The sequence below is a fragment of the Cyprinodon tularosa genome, unplaced genomic scaffold, assembly GCF_016077235.1.
Source record: "Cyprinodon tularosa strain WSP-4 unplaced genomic scaffold, ASM1607723v1 ctg73, whole genome shotgun sequence".
Classification (NCBI taxonomy): domain Eukaryota; kingdom Metazoa; phylum Chordata; class Actinopteri; order Cyprinodontiformes; family Cyprinodontidae; genus Cyprinodon; species Cyprinodon tularosa.
The window spans coordinates 1,253,978-1,265,468 of NW_024039485.1; the positions used below are offsets into that span (position 1 = coordinate 1,253,978).

An 11,491-nucleotide genomic window follows, 5' to 3' on the forward strand; every position below is an offset into this window, starting at 1 on the left:
TGTCAGTTTGTGAAAAACAATCTTTAATATTAAAAGGTTTAAATGATTTTTAGAGGCAAATCAATCTAAACATAGAACTGGTGCATTCAAGGCGTTTCAAGAAGGGTTGAGGTTATAAAAAGTTTTATTTGCAGATTTCACAGATTCAGGTCAACAGTTACAGCAGATCAGCAGGTGTGTTTAAGGAGGTTTAAGGTTTGGGTGGTGTCCCATAACAGTCATGGGAGATATGTAAAGTCACATCAGTGCCATTAGAACACAGTTATCTACTACAAACAGCTGAGTCATTACAGGAGTGACTCAGCTCTGTGTAAATGTATACAGTCTCTAAAATAAAGTGCTATAAGAAATAAATCCTTTAGGGGATGCTTAAAGTTTAAATGTTCAAAGAGAACAAATGCAGTCTATTCTGAATTATTCTGCCAAGATTTCTAAATAGATGAAAGGATCAAATAAGTATGTTTGCAAAATTCTAATGCCTGTAAAAAATAAAAATACAGCACTGCAACTCCAAACACATTACAAATTGCCGATCCGAAGGATGAACGAAGGATGAAAAAATATCTACTTTTTTTCCAGGAAAAAAGTTAGCAGATTTGTAAAATTCTAATTAGACTTAAGAAAGTACAACCTGTGAGAAAGGCTGCAGATTTCTTGATAGAAGAATGTGGGACAGTGGTTTCTATATTTTAAAAAACAAACCTGGAGGTTCACATAAAGAACACATTTTTAATTCACACCACATATGACGAAAATCCAAAAACACAACAAAAAAACAAACAAAAATAACTACAAAATAAAAACAAAACAGGGGTACTCTTTAGATCTAAACACAGGCTAAATGTGCACTGAACTGCAGTAAGCTTACCCTGCTAACATTAAACACAACACAAACTTCAGGGGACTTCTTGCTAAACAGGTTTTCAAAACAAAAACAAAAATCTAACGATATCTTTGAACCAAAACACGTCCACAGTGACAGAATCTGCTACATAATCTTCCAACAGGAATGCAGCAGCAGGTTAGTTAAAAAATAAAATAAGACAAAAATCAACTATAGTTAGTTTTAGTCTCCATTTCTGTGTCCATATAGGCAGAGAGACCTTGCTGAGCACCACAGAGCTGGGAGTCATCTAAAGCCCCATCACATGCTGAGGATCTCACAGCTGCAAGTCTAAAACCCCACCTGCAGCGAGCCTTTAATGTCAGCTGATGGAGGAGAAACTAAACTTGAGGTGGAAGCGCAGTTGTTTATCAGCAGTCCTCAGTATACAAAAACAGGATTTTTTTTGTTGTTTCCCTATTCACTGCTTCTCGTCCCTGCAGTCCCAGGTAAACTTCTGTTCGTAGAAGTCAATGACCACCTGTGGACATCTGGCGCTTGCCTCACGGGCCGACAGCAGGGCCACATCATCGGAGTTCTTCCTGTGGGGAAATAACGAAGGACAGAAAATGCTGATTCAACATTCCACTTTAACAGTCATTCTTGCATTTATGTATTTTTTTTTTTTTTTTCTTTCTATTTATTATGTTTTTAGTTGATTCTCAGCGTGTGTTTATTTGTCTGTAAGTCCGTCTATGTACGGGATAACTTGAACAGTTATGAACGGATTATAATACAATTTTTACTAAAGGTGCACCTCAGTCCAAGGAACAATCCATTATATTTTGGTGATGATCCACATCATTTCCAGGAAGTATTCTTTAACATTATTCGGCGGAACAAGAGGGGCTGCACAGTGATGAAGTGGGAAGCACTGCTGCCTTGCAGCAAGAAGGTTCCGGGTTCGATTCCCAGCCGATTTCCGGGGTCTTTCTGCTTTGTTTTCCCTGTGCATGCGTAGGTTCTCTCCGGCTACTCCAGCTTCCCCCCCACGACTGTGTGGTTAATTGGCTTCTCCAAATTCTCCTTTAGGTGTGAGTGTATGTGAATGGTTATTCGTCCTGTTTGTCTCTGTGTTGCCCTGCAATGGACTGGTGACCTGTCCACGCCTCTCGACCATTGTCAGCTGGAGATAGACATTGCCCAGCTTGGATAAAGCGTGACATATATTGGATGGATGGCTAAATGCCGGAACAAGCAGTTCATCCATGAACCAGAGAGTTACAGCAGTGACTATTGACAGCTTCAGCATTTGACTTAAAAAAAGTACAGAAGTATTATACTGAAGAAAAAACAAAAACAAACTCAGGACAGGTGAGCCATGCATCACTTGAAGTCTACACCAGAGGCTGCAGACATACACTGTGCCTTATTTAAAAACTTATGAAATGATTTTAAGGCAACAATTACAAGAGGTGCAACTCATGCCAGGGTTCAATTAATTGAGATTTGGTAATGATCCAGATCATGTGAGTTTTAGCTATAGGTTTCCTCACAATTTGGGGCAAAATGTGCTGCTTGTTGCTTTTCTAGTTTTCAATACGATTTTTTAGATATATCACCCAGAGGTATAAATAGGAGGACGGCTCTAAAGGCATGGGCGACAGAATTTCTAAACATGGAAAAGTAAACAATTCAATCTTTTTAAAGTCCAAGTCAATCAACCTCTAAAAATAAGTGTGCTATCAGTAAGAACCTTTGACCTCACTATTAACGGTAGGTCCTGACAACCCAGGGCAATAACAGGAAATAGCTTGAACTCTTAATATGAACAAATCTGTAAACAGGGACACATTTTATGGAATCTAAAGTTTTCCCACCAGGATCCTCAGCTTTCTTTGATGATTATTTTTCTATCTGGTTCAACCAGCTGATGTCAGCGTCCCTCCAAGTGAGTCAAAAACGACAAAAAATGTACATAAATATATACGGATTGGTCTCTACATTAAATACAAATCAACATGTCTTCCTAAAAGCCAAGTTTGTCATATGAAGGCAGTAAAATGATGCTTTGTGACGTTTACAGTCTTAGAATAAAAACCGTCAGGTGGAAGGACTGCGAACAGGGCAGGATAGCGAAAGCAGCTTTGCTCTCCCATCAGTTTTATTTGCTTCAAGTATTTTCTTTTTCACAAATTTTCTTCTACTGCATCAATGGCAGTATATCAAAAGGGGAATGAACAAGAGGAAGTTATGATAAGGCCGAACCAACAGTAGAGTCACACATGATAGGAAGCCAACCGGGAGGAACATAACAGTTGAATGAAATAAAAACACTGAAGGTGGACTGCTGTGGTCAGAAGTGCTTTCTAAAGTCTGCAATGGAGACGAATGTTGAGCTGCTTCCAGCTTTAAGTCAATAACCCCCCCCCCCCCTTTGCATCACATTAAGACCACTATGTTGCCTCCAGGATCTCCATAAATCATTCATATGTTGCTAAAATTCAGGCACATAAAAAAAACAACTAATGCTTGAGTAAAAGCATGAGTCCAATGTTTTTAGTTCTAGTTCACCTCTGACCTTTGCTTTCTTGACCATCATTCCACAGCCCTCCTACCTCAGATATCACATCTACAATGTATTGGATTTCAGGTGTCAAAGCAGAAAAACCTTAATGTAGCAGGAAACTGGAGTAATCCTATATCTTTCTCCTCCTTCCACATTTCTAAAAACCAAAATGCACGTAACTTGGCTGCCTCACAAACACATTTTGCATTTCAACAGCAAGCTAAAAAAAAAAACAACCTATTTTTATATATTCTCCCAGGATGCTTTCTGTTATGTGCAGCTGTTATGCCTAGGAGCCCAGATATATACAGGTGGCAGCATACACCAATCAGATCTGGAATCCTACAGTTTCAAATGTATTTTTGATATCATACAAACATTGTTATCAAACATTTGCAATATACATGTAAAAGGAAAGTGAGAAGTTACCATTTGACTAAGAACATGAGCTCTCCCTTTCTGTCCGTGGAGCCAATAATGCATTCAGGCTCGAGGTAATTGCTGAGGTCAGTGGGGGCGTCCGACTCCTCATCATCTGGTTTTAGGACGCTGTTGTTGCTCTGTTGCTGGGATACATTAAAGAGATAAAGATGGAGCAGCAGTTATAGAAAAACAAGGAATAAAGCACCTGTCTGAGTTCTGATCAGGATTCCCAGATTTAGTTTTAAAAGTGTTCTCAATTTTAGCCAAACGGATGGATGGATTAACCTTCCTTATAACTCAATTCCATTTTGTTTGTTTATATAGCGCCAATTCACAACAAATGTGTTAAGGCACTTTACAATTTAACCAGATCATACAGTTAAATTGATTCAAAGTTTTCTATCTAAGGAAAACCAGGTGATTGCATCGACTCATTGATGCTTGAAGCGACAGTGGAGAGGAAAAACTCCTTTTTAACAGGAAACAATTTCCACCAGAACCAAGCTCAGTGTGAGCAGCTATCTGCCGAGGCCGACTGGTGTTCAAGGAGACAGAAGCAGAGATACAGAACTCTACACAAAGGGCAAAGAAAACAGATGGACCAGTGATACTGAGAAGTATAGATAGCAAGATTGATAAACTGGTTTCATTTAGAAAATAGGATAGGAAAGTAAATACTATGTTTTGAAAGAAGCAAAAATAAATATATAAAAGACAAAGAGCTGCTACAAATATTTTAGCTGCTTTCACTTTCAGTTGTGTTGCACATATAAACAGCCTTCTCAAGATTTTTTACTTTGAAGCTTTAGAAGGAACTATTTCTACTAGACCTCTGCTGATCAGGTTCTTTATATTTAAGCAAAGCTCCAAATATAAAACAGAGAAGCTGTGTTTTTTTTCCTTAATAAGGAACTAGGAATGGAAACAAAACAGACAAACATTTCCACCAAGTTTTTAATGGAACTCAACTCACAATTTCCGTCTCCTGCTCTGCCATGTCTTCCTTGATGACCTGCTGCTCACTTTGCTCCTCTTCAGCCTCTTTCGATAGATCAGCGTCTCTCAGAAACTCCTGAATGAGCCCGGGACAGTCCAGGTTATCCTCAGGCTCCCACGTGTTATCTGCACTGTGGGTTACACGCAGGAAGGAGGAGGAGGAGTGTGTTTAAGGATTATGGGCACAAACGAAACTAGTAACTGACAGTTTTTTTCTGTCTCTCTCTGACTCACTCGGTGAAGCCTTTCCACTTCAGGAAGTACTCCACTCTGCCATTTAATACTCTACGGCGAATTATTTTCTCCACCACAAACTCTTGGACCACTGAAGTCTCCTCAGTCTTCCTCTGCTTGGCAGTCTGCTTCTTTCTCATTCTGTAATGCATAACAGATAAGTGTTGTTTCTATCAACCCTGGGATATTTGCATAACAACATGGCAGTGATCAAATGCTGCGCGTCCTTCAGACAATAATGATTACAGCGCTCCACATGATGTTTCAATAGTCCTACTTCACTTTCATACATTAATTTGTATATATATTGCTTTATGTATGAGCTTATTTCTCAGGCAGCAGCATGAACTCATGTCTGTGTGCAGGACCACATGACACAATGAAGAACAGGGACGTACGCGCTCGGTGTTTACTTATTCTCTGCGGACAGCCGCTCCGCTTCTGATCTGCTTCCGCTTTATGCGAACCGCACGCGAACAGCGCCGACGACGCCGCTTCGTGCGCAAACGGGTCGGTTTGCGCGTTTTATTTGATCGACAACAACTTTTCATGAATGAGTTACAATTAAAGATGGCCGTTGATGCTCAGAGGAAGTGGTTGCCAAGGGAAGAGGTCATACTAGGGAAACCGGGAGGAGACGACGGGGACACGCACACCGCCGACCAATCAGAGAGCAGTCCGCTATGCTCACCCACCTCCTCTCACCCCTACTGTGGTCTGGATCTGCCCTGCCACCCAGGGGTGTCAGCTGGGTACCGCAGGGGGAAAAATACCAGTCTACTTCAGCTTTTTATCTGACATTAAGGTGATGCAGGGTACATCCTGCACTGATCGCAGTACAACACAGGTACATGTACACAGTCCCCCACATCTATTTAGACAAGCCAATTAATCTAAAAAGTAAATAAATAAATATCTTCACACGTCCAATTGAAAGCTGTAAACGCAAAGTTAATTACAATTTGTAATAGCTATTTTTTTTTGTTAGTACTGAGTAAAGTATGGGATTAAATTAGGTCAAAATTATCTATCTATATATATGTGTGTTTATATATGTATATATGTATATGTATACTTTGTTCTTCATAAATACAAAGGTTAAATTTTACCCCTTAAATTTACAATTAGAATTCTACCATTTATCAACTCTAAGTTGATTTATTTATAAACAAACTTAGATGTTTCTATTCCTTTGCATGTTTTGTTTTCTCCAATGCCTGTTTCTTTGAGTATTGTAAATTCTTGTTTTCATATATGGTCCTACAGGTGCTGGTCATAAAATTAGAATATCATGAAAAAGTAGATTGATTTCAGTAATTCCATTTAAAAAGTGAAACTTGTATATTATATTCATACATTACATACAAACTCATATATTTCAGATGTTTATTTTGTTTAATTTTGATGATTACAAATGACAACAAATGAAAATCTCAAATTCATCATATCAGAAAATTAGAATATTACTGAAGACCAATAAAAACAAAGGATTTATAGAAATGTTGGCCAACTGAAAAGTATTAACATGAAAAGTATGAGCATGTACAGCACTCAGTATTTAGTTGGGCCTCCTTTGGCCTGTATTACTGCAGCAATGCGGCGTGGCATGGAGTCGATCAGTCTGTGGCACTGCTCAGGTGTTATGATAGCCCAGGTTGCTCTAATAGTGGCTTTTAGCTCTTCTGAATTGTTGGGTCTGGTGTATTGCATCTTCTTCTTCACAATACCCCATAGATTTTCTATGGGGTTAAGGTCAGGAGAGTTTGCTGGCCAATTAAGAACAGGGATACCATGGTCCTTCAACCAGGTACTGGTAGCTTTGGCACTGTGTGCAGGTGCCAAGTCCTGTTGGAAAATGAAATCTGCATCTCCAAAAAGTTGGTCAGCTGCAGGAAGCATGAAGTGCTCTAAAACTTCCTGGTATGTGGCTGCGTTGACCCTGGACCTCAGAAAACACAATGGACCAACACCAGCAGATGACATGGCACCCCAAACCATCACTGACTGTGGAAACTTTACACTGGACTTCAAGCAACGTGGATGAAGTGCCTCTCTTCTTTTCCTCCAGACTCTGGGACCTTGATTTCCAAAGGAAATGCAAAATTTACTTTCATCAGAGAACATGACTTTGGACCACTCACCAGCAGTCCAGTCCTGTTTCTCTTTAGCCCAGGCAAGACGCTTCTGACGCTGTCTGTGGTTCAAGAGTGGCTTGACACAAGGAATGCGACAGCAGAAACCCATGTCTTTCATACGTCTGTGTGTGGTGGTTCTTGAAGCACTCACTCCAGCTGCAGTCCACTCTTTGTGAATCTCCCCCACATTTTTGAATGGGTTTTGTTTCACAATCCTCTCCAGGGTGCGGTTATCTCTCTTGCTTGTACACTTTTTTCGACCACATCTTTTCCTTCCCTTCGCCTCTCTATTAATGTGCTTGGACACTGAGCTCTGTGAACAGCCAGCCTCTTTAGCGATGACCTTTTGTGTCTTGCCCTCCTTGTGCAAGGTGTCGATGGTCGTCTTTTGGACAACTGTCAAGTCAGCAGTCTTCCCCATGATTGTGTAGCCTATAGAACTAGACTGAAAGACCATTTAAAGGCTTTTGCAGGTGGTTTGAGTTAATTAGCTGATTAGAGTGTGGCACCAGGGGCCATCAATTTTGAACCTTTTCACAATATTCTAATTTTCTGAAATGATGAATTTGAGATTTTCATTTGTTGTCATTTGTAATAATCAAAATTAAACAAAATAAACATCTGAAATATATGAGTTTGTATGTAATGTATGAATATAATATACAAGTTTCACTTTTTAAATGGAATTACTGAAATCAATCTACTTTTTCATGATATTCTAATTTTATGACCAGCACCTGTATGGTTCTCTTTGATGAGGTCCCTTCCCCTCAGACTGCTGAAGGCTACTGCTGAATTTACAAAAGTGAAGTATCAAGGAGGTTTGATTGACAGCACACATTTAACCAATGAGAAAAGCCATCAATGCCTATTGGTTCAGACAAGCCCTAACAGCAGCCCACATGCCCATATCCAGGAACCTTTTTTTTTTTTGTCATTCCTTTTGTAAGCTATTAGAGTCTAGAAGTGTAGGTTCTCTATTTCAGCGTTCTGTTTCCTCTGGTATGTCTGAATTTTTGCATTAGACGCTATATCAGCAGTCTGACTGTCAAGCATACTAGTCAAGCTACCTTTTTCAGTTAATGTGGGCAAATATAAAAAGACAAATAGAATAGAATAGAAAAGGAAAGAATAGAATAGAATATAAAACGTATCATTTATTGTCCCACGGAATGGAAATTAATGTGTCTCAGCCAATGGCAAAGCAAAGAGTAAAATGATGACGATTAGAATACCATAACACTATAAAACTATAGAGAGAACAAAATTAAAAAGTTAAGAAGACTACACAGCAAAAGGAAAACAATAAAACTCAAAAAAGAAAAAACAGTTGATATAAATGATGAAAAATTCTCAATATATATATATATACACCGGTATATAAAAAAAAAACGTGGCCAAATTACAAACAAACAAACACGGATGAACAAAAGCTCTTCCTATGGAGGATAAAAATCACACAAATAAACGGAATTAAGTTAAAAATTGTTTTTAATCAGATAGATACTGCAACAAACAGCACTAAAAAGCTGAAAAATCACAAGAAGAGTGAGTTTATTATGTGCATGAGAGAATTTTTGATGTTTCTCAATGAGAAAAACCTCGGCATCCTTGGGATATCACTAAAAATCACTTAAAAATTCATGAAAAAGCCTAAGAGCTACATGAACTGCTGTGAAAGAAGCTTATTATTAAAAGTCCTGGAAGGACTCATGATTTATTTGCAAATTTTGGCCTAGCAATTTTTTGTTCTCTATTAATACATTTGTATTTCACACACACACACACACACATATATATATATATATATATATATATATATATATATATATATATATATACACACATATATATATATATATATATACACACACACATATATATATATATATATATATATATATATATATATATATATATATATATATATATATATAAGCAACTATAACTTGCAGCAAAAATGCATATTTCTGCTCTCACCCCTGGCCTTGAGTCCACATATGAGCTTAAAGCTGTAACATCTTCAAATTCCATTGGGACTTACAATATGGACATTCGGGTCACCTTGCAGCTTGGAAGCATTATCTTCTTTAAAGGTGTGCACACATTTAATTGAGATTTTAGAACATTTTGACATTTTCAAAGCATGAATTTGTGAAAGTTCGAATAGAAAAAAAAATTCGTTGAAACTAAACCTGTTTCATCTAGAAACTTTTATTATACGCTAAGGTGTTTATATCTCTGTGTTAGTCAGATATGGTGCATGAAATAAGTTTACATTCCAACAACCTTAAAGTTATTGTCATCATGTCTGATGCTTAGGGACCCAATTTGCGATTGGGGACATGGTGGTTTAACAGTATGTTGGAAAGAGAGAGGGGCCAGCTTCCAAAGTGGTTTTAGCCACAAAGATTGGGGCAGGCTAACTCTGTGCAAATGTCTTGGTATGTGAAGCAATCAGAAGTTCCTTTCACCTGAATAAAGGAAGGCCTAACTAGACTTGATGCAAAACCAAACTAATTCACCTATAATTCCCCCCTTCACATCTAACTTTTTAAATTGGCCACAATTGCAGTCAGACAAGTTAACCCGAGTCTCATGGACAAACCGCACAAGAACCACCGTCATCAAGATTTGCAGAGACGAGAGAAGCGCGATCTCGTGCACTCACGAGAAAGCAGTACTACCATGTCTAGAGCTCAGTCGGGGCAAGTGCTTACAGCCACACATCCGACCGCTTTGCATTGAACGGTGAGTATGAACTTGGAAGCAGCTGCTCGGACATCGGAAATAACCCATTGCCAGAAGTCCTCTGGCACTGTTCTTGAGCTAACTGAAAGGGACGACATGAATTTGGAGTGAGTGATTGGACTCTGCAAGAAGTTGGCGAGCTCTTCGCACTATGGAGCGATGTCGAACATCCGCTGAACACCTCCCTAAACTAGACAGAGAGAAAATGCATGATGGAATGAGTCTGTCCTCTTTTCATAGCCCTCTCTTGGGCCTTGGAGTGTCAAAGGACAGGTGCTATATTGGCTAAAAAGCTGTAAAAAACACAATTAGCAAATGGTCAAACAATTGGGACAAACGATTGTTTGGACATTCCTTGGGAGTCCTCCAGGGGTCAGTGTTGGAGCTATTTATTTTCTTTATAAAGGATGTGTGCAATACATTTCAAACAAATTGAGAATTTAGAACAGGTTTTGGAAAAGTATTAGTACAAAAAATGCATGAACTTGTGAAAATGTTTAATAGAAACAAATGACACCAAAATCTCAATTAAACTAAACTCATTTTATCTAGAAACATTATTATTATTGTAACGGTGAGGACTGACTTAGGTCATGTAGTTTATATCTTCTGTGTTATAGTACGAGCATATAGGTGCATGTAAAAAAAATTATATTTTTAAAAATCATATTTTTCCTTTTAGAAAGCAAAACTTTAATGTTATGATTCTTTATACATGTCATGATGGGCTCTCAAGGGGGACCCAATTATGCAGAACACCACTGAGGCGGAAACAGGAGTAAAGGTTTTAACAGAGTTTATTTAGACAAGCACTGAGAGGTAGGTTCACAAGCTGGTGGAGCAAAGTGAGTTTTAGACACAGGTATAGATTCAGGCTGGGCACGGCTCTCTGTGCTGAATGCCTCTTCGGGAGAAACAAAGGAAGGGGTGTCCCTTCTCTTAGCCGTAGAAATAGAAACAGGAAAAACATGGCTCTTAATCTTTGACTTAGATCTGGTTCGAAGACGGTTATCCAAACTAATTGTCAGCCTGATGAGTTCCTCCAGGGTCTCAGGTGTCTCGAGTGTGGCGAGTTCATCTTTTACGTTCTCGTTTAAAAATGCACACTCATTCCAGCCAGAGGCTGCAGCTTTAACCCGGAAGTCTATGGAAAAATCCGCTACAGAGGAATTTCCCTGTTTAAGATTTAACAGAGCACGAGAGTCAATTGTTTGGTCAGAATCTTGGTTGAAAACTTGAGTAAATTCGGAGATGAAGTCAGAGTAATAGCCATTAAGGCTATCGTCGGTGGCAAATCTTGCCTGAGCCCACTCCAAGTCTCTTCCTGTTAGCTGAGAAAGGATGAAGGTTATCTTCTTGTAATCTGTGGAAAAGCTGCCTGGAGAGTTCTGGAAAATAAGTCGGCATTGAAACAAAAATCCCTTACATTTGCTTGGGATACCTGAAAATTTCTCTGGGAGAGACGGACGAAATTCCGGAAGTGACGTGACAGGCTCTGGTTCCGGAAACGGAAGTTGGACGGGCTCCGCTCTAGGAGCTGATTGTCTGGAAAACTCCTGC

The 11,491-nt window shown here is 38.9% G+C and overlaps 1 protein-coding gene across 2 annotated transcripts; it reads right to left on the reverse strand.

Annotated features, from left to right (window-relative positions):
* Positions 1–931: 931 nt before the first annotated feature.
* On the reverse strand, positions 932–5,660 carry cbx3b (chromobox homolog 3b). 2 transcript variants are annotated; one of them, XM_038269418.1, is made up of 5 exons: positions 5,459–5,660; positions 5,046–5,186; positions 4,789–4,942; positions 3,822–3,958; positions 932–1,425 (listed from the first exon to the last, which is right to left on the reverse strand). In XM_038269418.1, exons 2-5 carry the CDS (start codon positions 5,183–5,185, stop codon positions 1,305–1,307), a joined length of 552 nt encoding a protein of 183 aa, XP_038125346.1. In that variant the 5' UTR covers position 5,186; positions 5,459–5,660; the 3' UTR covers positions 932–1,304. The 2 variants fall into 2 exon arrangements, with proteins under 2 accessions (XP_038125346.1, XP_038125345.1); XM_038269417.1 differs by having other exon boundaries at positions 5,444–5,659.
* Positions 5,661–11,491: the final 5,831 nt, after the last annotated feature.

Coding starts and splice junctions, on each gene's coding strand:
- cbx3b (XM_038269418.1), bottom strand. CDS start 5,185: ATGAGAAAGAAGCAGACTGCCAAGCAGAGGAAGACTGAGGAGACTTCA. Junction 4,943..5,045: donor AAGTGGAAAGGCTTCACCGA/GTGAGTCAGAGA, acceptor TGTAACCCACAG/TGCAGATAACACGTGGGAGC. Junction 1,426..3,821: donor CTCATGTTCTTAGTCAAATG/GTAACTTCTCAC, acceptor ATTTCCCCACAG/GAAGAACTCCGATGATGTGG.